The sequence below is a fragment of the Conger conger genome, chromosome 12, assembly GCF_963514075.1.
Source record: "Conger conger chromosome 12, fConCon1.1, whole genome shotgun sequence".
In the NCBI taxonomy this organism is placed as follows: Eukaryota; Metazoa; Chordata; class Actinopteri; order Anguilliformes; family Congridae; genus Conger; species Conger conger.
In genome coordinates, this window is record NC_083771.1 from 48,973,164 (window position 1) to 48,985,033 (window position 11,870).

Sequence of the window (11,870 nt, forward strand, 5' to 3'; positions counted from 1 at the left end):
CCCAGCTCGATGGTGAAAAGACTACATTACCCAGCTTGATGGTGAAAAGACTACATTACCCACCTCGATGGTGAAAAGACTACATTACCCAGCTCACTGGTGAAAAGACTACATTACCCAGCTCACTGGTGAAAAGACTACATTACCCAGCTCGATGGTGAAAAGACTACATTACCCAGCTCGATGGTGAAAAGACTACATTACCCAGCTCGATGGTGAAAAGACTACATTACCCAGCTCGATGGTGAAAAGACTACATTACCCAGCTCGATGGTGAAAAGACTACATTACCCAGCTCGATGGTGAAAAGACTACATTACCCAGCTCGATGGTGAAAAGACTACATTACCCAGCTCGATGGTGAAAAGACTACATTACCCAGCTCGATGGTGAAAAGACTACATTACCCAGCTCACTGGTGAAAAGACTACATTACCCAGCTCGATGGTGAAAAGACTACATTACCCAGCTCGATGGTGAAAAGACTACATTACCCAGCTCACTGGTGAAAAGACTACATTACCCAGCTCGATGGTGAAAAGACTACATTACCCAGCTCAATGGTGAAAAGACTACATTCCCCAGCTCGATGGTGAAAAGACTACATTACCCAGCTCGATGGTGAAAAGACTACATTACCCAGCTCGATGGTGAAAAGACTACATTACCCAGTTCGATGGTGAAAAGACTACATTACCCAGCTCGATGGTGAAAAGACTACATTACCCAGCTCGATGGTGAAAAGACTACATTACCCAGCTCACTGGTGAAAAGACTACATTACCCAGCTCGATGGTGAAAAGACTACATTACCCAGCTCGATGGTGAAAAGACTACATTACCCAGCTCGATGGTGAAAAGACTACATTCCCCAGCTCGATGGTGAAAAGACTACATTACCCAGCTCGATGGTGAAAAGACTATATTACCCAGCTCGATGGTGAAAAGACTACATTACCCAGCTCGATGGTGAAAAGACTACATTACCCAGCTCGATGGTGAAAAGACTACATTACCCAGCTCTCTGGTGAAAAGACTACATTACCCAGCTCTCTGGTGAAAAGACTCCATTACCCAACTCGATGGTGAAAAGACTACTACATTACCCAGCTTGATGGTGAAAAGACTCCATTACCCAGCTCGATGGTGAAAAGACTACATTACCCAGCTCGATGGTGAAAAGACTACATTACCCAGCTCGATGGTGCCCCCGATGCCGATGAGGGACGCGCTGCTGTGGTAGAGGGGGAGGGGGGTGTACACCACGTCCTCAGAGGTGCCGCCGTACGCCCAGAACCCCGCCGCCCCCTTCAGCGACTGCAGGTGCGTGATCACCGCTGCCTTCGGGAGCCCTGCCGGAGGAAGTGACACATCAGTGACATCATCGCCATATACGGGCGTTATCTCACGTTTCGCCAAATAAACCAAACTACCTCAGATGTACATGACATTGACACAGTAGCCTTATGCAAACTGCGACTGTAACAAAGGCTCAGTATCATAGACACTTGACTAAGCCTAGGTGTGGCCCAGGTTACCAAGATGCCAGAGCAAGAAGTTAAATACTACAAGAACCATGATCCACATAGGTACTTAGGTGGCATTCACGTAATTTTTGTTGAGAAAAGCAAAGCGGAACATTCTCTGGAAAGTACCAAGAGTAACATCACTGATATGTCATGTTCTGAACTGCACAACCATCAGCACTGGTAATTCAAAGCAGCGAACTTCAGAATTTATTGAATAATATCACTTTGGCAAAAAAAATAGTCCAAAAGCGAGTTCTGCAGCTCAATAAATTAACATACACAATACAAAACAATATACTGCCATCACCTGATCGGTTAGAGAATACTTTATGCAAATGAGATTGACTCACCTACTCTATCAACCGCAAAACAATTTTTTTTCAAAACTGTGTAGAAGGCAGAGCCAGGCTGAAACAGGCGAGTGCAGTTAATGCATGACACATTCACACACCGGAACAGAGCCTTAAGTCAGTTTTGTGCACATATGTGCAATGTAGATATTGACTTAAGGTGTGAGAAATGTAGGTGACTGAGGGCACAAGCATGATGGGAACATGGGTGGTCCTAAAGCCAACAGAAAACTTAGCAACAACAAATAATAATAACAATAATAATCATAATCATAATCATAACCCCAAACCTACACTGAGCCCTCTGTGGGAGTCCCCTAATCTAGTCACTTGTCTAGTTCACCTGTCTCAATCTTTAGCCCCTTGTTGTATTCTGTACTTTAATCTAGGACTAGGCTCATGTCACCCCGCTCCTCATTGGCCTCCACTGGCTTCCTATTGCCGCATGCATCCGATTCAAGGCCCTAGTCTTGGCCTTTCAGGCTGCTAAGGGGACTGCCCCACCTTACATACAATCCTTGATCACTCCCTACTCCCCAGCTAGACCACTCCGGTCTGCCAGCTCTGGTCGCCTTATGGTTCCCTCTCTACGTGCACCTGGCGGTCGAGCTGCATGTTCAAGCCTGTTTTCCGTTCTGGTTCCTCAGAGGTGGAATGACTTGCCTACCACTGTCAGAACAGCAGAATCCCTCCCCCTATTTCGACGCAGACTAAAAACACACCTTTTCAAACTCTACCTTAGTCCTCCCTCCTGATTTCCACCGCCCCCCTTTCTGATATCCCTATCCCTCTTGTTTAACCCCCCAAAAAAAAAATAATAATAATAATTTGCACTTATGATGACTATATGTTTAGAACAACACTTCATGTGTATTTTACTAGCTATGGATGTGATGCTTTAACTTGTGGAAGAACCTATGCACTTGTAAATCGCTTTGGATTACCAGCGTCTGCTAAATGACAAAAATGTAAATGTCATTGTGTCTTGGTACTGTAGTTCCTGACCTTATTACCTACAGACCTGGCATATCTAACCTTGCGTACCAGACTTATGTTAATTGTTCACGACCGATCCTAAGTGAATTGTACCTCGTCCGTGTTCTATGACCTTGGTATGCACTTTTTTGTATGCCGCTTTGGATAAAAGCGTCTGCTAAATAAAATGTAAAGTAACGTAATGTAGTTTATCCTCATATATACACACAATAAATGTTTAAAAGTCTAAAAGTGTCTGATAAAAGTGAGGAGCTCCAGGGTTTACCGGCCGCTCTGATCACAGAAGAAACATACTGTTCCTCCACTTCCTAATTTAATCTGGAGAACAAAAGAAATAAAACTTTTGCCCCAGTGGGCAGCGTCTCCAGTAAAACCAGTGGCCTCTTTGTTTTTCATCTCGCAATACCAGTGCCAGTGCCCTAAACTGAATCACCACAATGATATTTTAAACTAAAATCACCAGTGTTGCTGTTTTTTTTATCCTGTGTCTGTCTGTCTGAAGGTGACTGAAGTAGGATTTGTGTGGAAGAAGATGGAGGTGGGGTTTGTGTGGAAGGAGATGGAGGTGGGGTTTGTGTGGCATGAGATGGAGGTGGGGTTTGTGTGGGAGGAGATGGAGGTGGGGTTTGTGTGGAAGGAGATGGAGGTGGGGTTTGTGTGGAAGGAGATGGAGGTGGGGTTTGTGTGGAAGGAGATGGAGGTGAGGTTTGTGTGGTAGGAGATGGAGGTGGGGTATGGAGGGAGGTGATGGATGTAGGGTTTGTATGGAAGGTGGGGTTTGGTGGAGGTGATGGAGGTGGGGTATGTTTGGTAGGAGGCACACACCCGTGGTTCCGGAGGTGAAGATGTAGAGGGTGGGGTTTGTGTGGAAGGTGGGGTTTGGTGGAGGTGGGGTTTGTGTGGTACACACCCGTGGTTCCGGAGGTGAAGATGTAGAGGGTGGGGTTTGTGTGGAAGGTGGGGTTTGAGTGGTACACACCCGTGGTTCCGGAGGTGAAGATGTAGAGGGTGGGGTTTGTGTGGAGGTGATGGAGGTCGGGTTTGTGTGGAAGGTGGGGTTTGTGTGGTACACACCCGTGGTTCCGGAGGTGAAGATGTAGAGGGTGGGGTTTGTGTGGAAGGTGGGGTTTGTGTGGTACACACCCGTGGTTCCGGAGGTGAAGATGTAGAGGGTGGGGTTTGTGTGGAGGTGATGGAGGTGGGGTTTGTGTGGAAGGTGGGGTTTGTGTGGTACACACCTGTGGTTCCGGAGGTGAAGATGTAGAGGGTGGGGTTTGTGTAGAAGGTGGGGTTTGTGTGGTACACACCCATGGTTCCGGAGGTGAAGATGTAGAGGGTGGGGTTTGTGTGGGAGGAGATGGAGGTGGGGTTTGTGTGGAAGGAGATGGAGGTGGGGTTTGTGTGGAAGGAGATGGAGGTGGGGTTTGTGTGGAAGGAGATGGAGGTGAGGTTTGTGTGGTAGGAGATGGAGGTGGGGTATGGAGGGAGGTGATGGATGTAGGGTTTGTATGGAAGGTGGGGTTTGGTGGAGGTGATGGAGGTGGGGTATGTGTGGTAGGAGGCACACACCCGTGGTTCCGGAGGTGAAGATGTAGAGGGTGGGGTTTGTGTGGAAGGTGGGGTTTGGTGGAGGTGGGGTTTGTGTGGTACACACCCGTGGTTCCGGAGGTGAAGATGTAGAGGGTGGGGTTTGTGTGGAAGGTGGGGTTTGTGTGGTACACACCCGTGGTTCCGGAGGTGAAGATGTAGAGGGTGGGGTTTGTGTGGAGGTGATGGAGGTGGGGTTTGTGTGGAAGGTGGGGTTTGTGTGGTACACACCCGTGGTTCCGGAGGTGAAGATGTAGAGGGTGGGGTTTGTGTGGAAGGTGGGGTTTGGTGGAGGTGGGGTTTGTGTGGTACACACCCGTGGTTCCGGAGGTGAAGATGTAGAGGGTGGGGTTTGTGTGGAAGGTGGGGTTTGTGTGGAGGTGATGGAGGTCGGGTTTGTGTGGAAGGTGGGGTTTGTGTGGTACACACCCGTGGTTCCGGAGGTGAAGATGTAGAGGGTGGGGTTTGTGTGGAGGTGATGGAGGTGGGGTTTGTGTGGAAGGTGGGGTTTGTGTGGTACACACCCGTGGTTCCGGAGGTGAAGATGTAGAGGGTGGGGTTTGTGTGGAAGGTGGGGTTTGGTGGAGGTGGGGTTTGTGTGGTACACACCCGTGGTTCCGGAGGTGAAGATGTAGAGGGTGGGGTTTGTGTGGAAGGTGGGGTTTGTGTGGTACACACCCGTGGTTCCGGAGGTGAAGATGTAGAGGGTGGGGTTTGTGTGGAGGTGATGGAGGTGGGGTTTGTGTGGAAGGTGGGGTTTGTGTGGTACACACCCGTGGTTCCGGAGGTGAAGATGTAGAGGGTGGGGTTTGTGTGGAAGGTGGGGTTTGTGTGGTACACACCCGTGGTTCCGGAGGTGAAGATGTAGAGGGTGGGGTTTGTGTGGAGGTGATGGAGGTCGGGTTTGTGTGGAAGGTGGGGTTTGTGTGGTACACACCCGTGGTTCCGGAGGTGAAGATGTAGAGGGTGGGGTTTGTGTGGAAGGTGGGGTTTGTGTGGTACACACCCGTGGTTCCGGAGGTGAAGATGTAGAGGGTGGGGTTTGTGTGGAGGTGATGGAGGTGGGGTTTGTGTGGAAGGTGGGGTTTGTGTGGTACACACCCGTGGTTCCGGAGGTGAAGATGTAGAGGGTGGGGTTTGTGTGGAAGGTGGGGTTTGGTGGAGGTGGGGTTTGTGTGGTACACACCCGTGGTCCCGGAGGTGAAGATGTAGAGGGTGGGGTTTGTGTGGAAGGTGATGGAGGTGGGGTTTGTGTGGTACACACCCGTGGTTCCGGAGGTGAAGATGTAGAGGGTGGGGGTCTTGAGGGACGTGGCGGCGCGGCGTTCGGCAGGAACAGGAAGGGGCGGGGCCTGCTCCAGCGCGGGCAGGAGCGCGTGGACCCCGGGGTGCGAGCTCTCCGCCGTCACCGCCCACACCTGGATGCCGCCCTCCCGCAGGCCGGGGAGCAGCTCCTCCAGCGAGTGCAGCAGGTCTGAGGAGCAACAGGAGGCAAGAGCGGCCGTCTGGTGGTCAGAAGGCCGCTGCAAACACTGCGGTATGTCGCCTTCCACAGTAACTCAGTGTGCCGTCCTCTCGCATATTTCCGACATCTTAACAGTAGCCTTGGAGTTAATGTTTGATAATGTTGCTTCTTTGGGGATTTCGACACTGTAATCCAAACACGTTATGAGTCAGAACAGTACAAGAGTAACAGTAACAGGACAGTCCTCAGAAATTGGACGGAAATCTGAGATTTGTTCCCGCTACTCTGTTGCAGTCCAAGTTGTCAAAACACAAGCAAAGCGAAAATAAGTATAACTTTGTACGTCATGAAACACTTAATCAGTGCATAAATCAGTTTTTCTGTTCTATGGTAAACTTGCCTTTTGTCTTCCCCCTTGAAGCAGCAAGCTAGCCAGAGTGAACTCTGACCTCTGAACTCTGACCTCTGTGTGTCCCTCATCTGAATTCACGCGGTGGTTTTTTTTCAATGAAATTGAACCTTCCATTCAATGTTAAGCAGCTTTTCCCCAGTACAGGTCTGACTGCACGGTCTCTGAGCCAATCAGAGCCCGGCTCACTCACTCACCACAGGCGTGACGTTCTCCTGGCTCCAGAGACGCCATTACAGGCTCTAGAGACGCCATTACAGGCTCTAGAGACGCCATTACAGGCTCCAGAGACGCCATTACAGGCCCCAGAGATGCCATTACAGGCTCCAGAGACTCCATTACAGGCCCCAGAGACGCCATTACAGGCTCCAGAGACTCCATTACAGGCTCCAGAGACGCCATTACAGGCCCCAGAGACGCCATTACAGGCTCCAGAGACTCCATTACAGGCTCCAGAGACGCCATTACAGGCCCCAGAGACGCCATTACAGGCTCTAGAGACGCCATTACAGGCCCCAGAGACGCCATTACAGGCTCCAGAGACGCCATTACAGGCTCCAGAGACGCCATTACAGGCAGGAACATACACAGGAAATACTGTCCCTAAAAAAAGAAATGTCAGGAAATGATCCCCGATGAGCCCCCAGTCTGACACGAGCCGGGTCAAAGGTCACAAAAGAGGGAGAAACACTGAAATCCACTTCCGTGTCCGCTGGGGTCTGAGTTCCTGCGCTCGCATGCTGAATCTGAGCCGCTGATCGGCTGGAGAGTCTACAGAGTCTACAGAGTCTACAGAGTCTACAGGGTCTACAGGGTCTACAGAGTCTACTGAGTCTACAGAGTCTACTGAGTCTACAGAGTCTACTGAGTCTACAGAGTCTACTGAGTCTACAGAGTCTACTGAGTCTACAGAGTCTACAGAGTCTACAGAGTCTACAGGGTCTACAGAGTCTACAGAGTCTACTGAGTCTACAGAGTCTACTGAGTCTACAGAGTCTACAGAGTCTACAGAGTCTACTGAGTCTACAGAGTCTACAGAGTCTACAGAGTCTACTGAGTCTACAGAGTCTACAGAGTCTACAGAGTCTACAGGGTTTCCAATTGGCCGGTGACTGACAGGAAATAACAAAAACCAGCAGAGACCGCGGCCGTCCCGGAACTGAACCAAAATGTGTCGAGGGGTGCTTAAAGAACAGCTGTGAGAGGTGAGATCATTTTGGGGGAATTTTAAGGAGACAACATGTCAGACAACTGATCAGTGACTTATATCCCAATCACAACATTTCAGACAACTGATCAGTAACTTATATCCCAATCACAACATGTGTCCCCAGGGTGGGTCATATTGGCCTGTGGATTTAATTCAAACTCTGCTCTTTATTATCTACCCATCCCATCCCAATCCGTTCCGTTTCTCCTTTATTTAAACTCCAAGACACGTTGAGAGCAGGTGCCCTTTTTTGCAAGTGTGCCGAACATACACATAAAATACAACAATTACAAAGTAAAATCAATTATTAAAAACTAAACAGTAAAATCATTTTAAACATTGGATTTGAAATTAAACAATGAATATGAGGTTAAAGTGCAAACTGTCCCGTTTAATTTGAGGTTATTTACATCCATACTCGGTGATAAGTGTAGGAATTACATCCCTTTTTATACATTTTGGCGACCAAAAGTAATTTGGTCAGAATTGCGCAGAATTGATGATTGTCCAAAACTAAGCGATAGAGCTGTCAAGACCTAAAACCAGACTGTTTGTGACATAAGCTTGAATGTCTCGCCAGCCTACCTTAAGTTGTGCGTTTATCAGTGATTCTAACATTTTGCTAAGCAAGGTAACTTGGAGATAGGAAGACGGTCATTATTTAAATCACTGCAATTTCCCCCTATACAGGAGGGATGACCAGCCTTCCTGGGCCTCCCACGTATTAGTGCTTCCAAGTGTAGCCGCACCTATCTCGGATAAGAGGACCCCACAGTGACCACGTATTATTAGAACCCACTCTTGAATGACGAGTGATCAAAGCTTCAGTCTGGCGGTAGCTTCCAGTGCACCCGTGACGACGAGGTCCAGCGGTTAAAAATGAGAGGTTATATCCAGGAGAAAGAGTACCGTCATTGAGGGAAACATCTTCAAGTGTTTACACAACCCATAGCTATAAATAGCTTGCAGTGGCACAGGTGGCTACATTCTTCCACCATAAGCCCAATAAAATGAAATTGCGTAAAACTGGTGTCTCTGAAAAGACTGCAATTAGGTTCTTTGTTTTATTAAACTGAATTCAACGGTTAGCGTATATACCGACATCACGAAGCTTGGGTCGGATGTCTTCAGTTTCAATCGCACGTGCTAATCATATTTACGTGTAGCCTAAGGCAGCAGCTATCTGGTAGCTATTTGGCAGCTCACTGGACAAAACGGCCGATTGCATTCCGTGAATGGCAGTAAAACTGTAAAACCCATAGGCTACATGTCACCGCCAGACACCGTGGAAGTCATCGCAACCGAATAAACAACAGACTCCCAGAGGAAATAGCCTACTATAGGCTATCAACGTCCCAGAGGAATGCAAGTAACCTGCATTACATAGGCAACCAAGAGAATAACAGAGAAGAAACTCTCATTCATATCGCACAGATTTAGTATTGCGTTTTAATGACACAAGCCTTTATTGGCAGTCGTGAAACCGTAATAGTTGCTCCAAAGTCCAAAAGTCACACACATACAACCGATACAAATCCAAATATATGCGAAGAATAGCTTACTACGAACAACTGCATTAATAATTACACAGAAAATGTGAATAGCCTGACCATTGAGTTTCAAACACAACTAGCTAAGATTCGCGAATAATCTGAAGTCCGCGCACCGCCTGCAAGAAGCGCTCTTGTTGACAACCCGATCGCGCTTCAAATCATCCATTTCACTAAACGCTGTTTAGCTCGCTCTGCGCGTGCATGTGATTCTCATTCAGAGAACATTACGAAAACAAGCACATAGCGCCAAAAATGTACAAAAAACAAGTCACACTGCTGAAATGATTTTCTCCTCAGGTTTAAGATCCATACAGTTCAGACTAGTGCCGTACTAGTAGACTAGTAGTGAATATGAAATTCATGTCAACAAATTGTATTGTAAAAATCCACAGATATGAGACGCACAGCATTATTTACCTTGGCCAACAACGAGAATTTTGGCTCCACAGCAGTTGAAGCAGTGCAGCAGCGACTTGCATTTGATGTTTGTGTTGAGAAAAGCGACGGAGCACCCTAGTTTGCTCAAACCGAACCAAACGCACAGAAAATCGGGTTCGTTGTTCATCAGAAGGGCGACGGTGTCCCCTTTCTTCACTGTCCCCAGTTTGTCAAAAACCTGTGCCACCTTGTTGCTGCGCTCATCGATCTCCCTGTACGTATAACTGACTCCGTCGTAAATAATAAACGTTTTGTTGGGGATTCGTTCAGCTTGTTGCACAAACCTGTCCATCACCGTGAACACTTTGGAGGTCACTTTGCACATCTCCATCTTCAGACCGTAGCGGACGACTTTGGCCAAATAGAAAAGGTCTTTCCAAAAGTATGGAAAACACAACTTCTGTCCGATGTGCAAAGCAAAGATACCAGCCACGAGCGCTGACAGCCATCCTAGCGATATAAGCATCGCGGTTGTTGAACTTACAAAACAACACCGCGACCAATGCGCTGAAACAAGACCGCAGAAATGGACAAACGTTTAAATGTTCACCGCTGAAACACGCAGACCCCCTTATTTTCTAGTGACAGGTTTTGAGATGAAATCCAATTGAGGGCAATCTTCTGTGCTAATTTATGAAACTCCCAAACATAATAGTCATGTGACTCTTGTTGTACAACTAACGTAATCTGCGAGTGGGCGTGTCCGCGAAACAGGCACTCCCTTCACACAAACGCCGCGAAGGAAAACGACACTTCCCTGGGATGTCGATTGAACAAGGTCTGAGAGAACAGTCTCCATCTAGAAGACAAACTAAACCCTTCTCGCAAACATAATGTCTCCAAGTAGCTGTTGTTCACTACTCAAGGCTAATGTCAGTACACGACCGGTGTCAACTTGTTTCATACAAATCCAATCATTATGGAACCATACCTTCCGTGTAGGAACTGATAGCCTATAACGTAGTAATAGCCTAACGTTTCACTACAATAACAAATATGTTTAAAGGGACAATAGGCCATTTCGGACTTCTAGCGGCCAAGAGAGGAATTGCAGCAACATCGCGCTTACGTTGAAATGCTGTGGCAATTAGAACCAATTTTCAACCAATGAGCTTGAAATATTGTACAACTATACGATGTTTTGGTACAGAGTGCCGGCCCCTCAACTGAATAAATGTAAGCACTATAAACACAGGCAGAGGGTGAGTCAACATGTCAGTGACCCTTTTTCAATGATAGGAAGGGATTGGTCTTGTAAGAATGTTTTAAGACAAAAAACCTATCGTACCTTTAAAAAGGAAATTGGCATACGCATTGTGGAAAAACAGACATGAGCCTATAGTACACTGAATAGCAATGTTTAACTCATTATCTGTATGGCTATATTATAAATTCTCAAGAAAATTACTACTCAAAGCAAAAAAAAAAACAAAAAAAACAGCCAATTTAGGAATTATTTTATTTGACCATTTTGTAGTAAAGCCTAAATCTACCACTTTTAAAATCAGTGCAGCTAATAGCCTACAGCGTTCTCAGGAGTGTGCTTTCATGCAATAATTATATTAATAACTATATAACAGGGAATGTATGCTATAGGCCAGTCCTGCAGGGCCTGTGTGCTGTGCACCAGTTGGTTTTAGTCTGACGGCTCTACGCTGTAGACTACGCTGGTTCATGGTGAATTTTCAGTCTGCAGCTGTAGCTGGTGCTTTTACAAATGAAGATATGATCGGGCTGATTCAGTCATTATGAGCAGAGGCTGTTTGGCAGAACATCCTGGAATAGATCGGACCTGGTTGTGCACCTGTGCTGTCGGCCAACTTAAGAATGATTTATCTTCATGCATCACGAGGCTATGTACTTCTTACTAAAATAGTGTTTTATCTAACATTACGTGTAGGATACTCTATCTGCATGTAATAATTAGGCGCATAGTGACAACAAATAAGAGGCCTTCTTAATTTTCTAAATGTAAACTGCTAAAGTTATGTTCGACCACACTAAAATGGCAGCCGCTTGCATCAGAACACTCGCCACACAAACCCAGTAGAGTTGGGGGAGGGGTTTATTTACGACCTGTCAAAAAGCGGGAAATTTAGTTCCGACTGGGAACGTGTCAACAGAACTGGATTTAAGCTGGAGACGAGACCATAACGTTACCCTAAAAACGCATGGAGAGACAGTCACCACTCGCTCTAAGTAAGTAGATGGAAAATCATAGTATTGCTTCATACACAACCTTTAATTTAACGTCATGTTTTATCACCGTGGCCTTCACCAGATTAAAACATCGACAAAAGCGCGAAAACATAACAGCTTTTTGACACACAGGG

General features: G+C 47.0%; 1 protein-coding gene across 1 annotated transcript in view; it reads right to left on the reverse strand.

Moving 5' to 3' along the window:
* The window catches only part of slc27a6 (solute carrier family 27 member 6), a 29,246-nt gene extending 19,116 nt beyond the window's left edge, over positions 1–10,130 (reverse strand). Inside the window, exons 1-3 of the mRNA XM_061263011.1 lie at positions 9,517–10,130; positions 5,727–5,936; positions 1,194–1,352 (exon numbers count right to left, since the gene is read on the reverse strand). Coding sequence (XP_061118995.1) covers positions 1,194–1,352; positions 5,727–5,936; positions 9,517–10,003 — 856 coding nt within the window. The 5' untranslated portion in view covers positions 10,004–10,130. The remainder of the gene's footprint in view (positions 1–1,193; positions 1,353–5,726; positions 5,937–9,516) is intronic.
* Between the last annotated feature and the right edge of the window lie 1,740 nt (positions 10,131–11,870).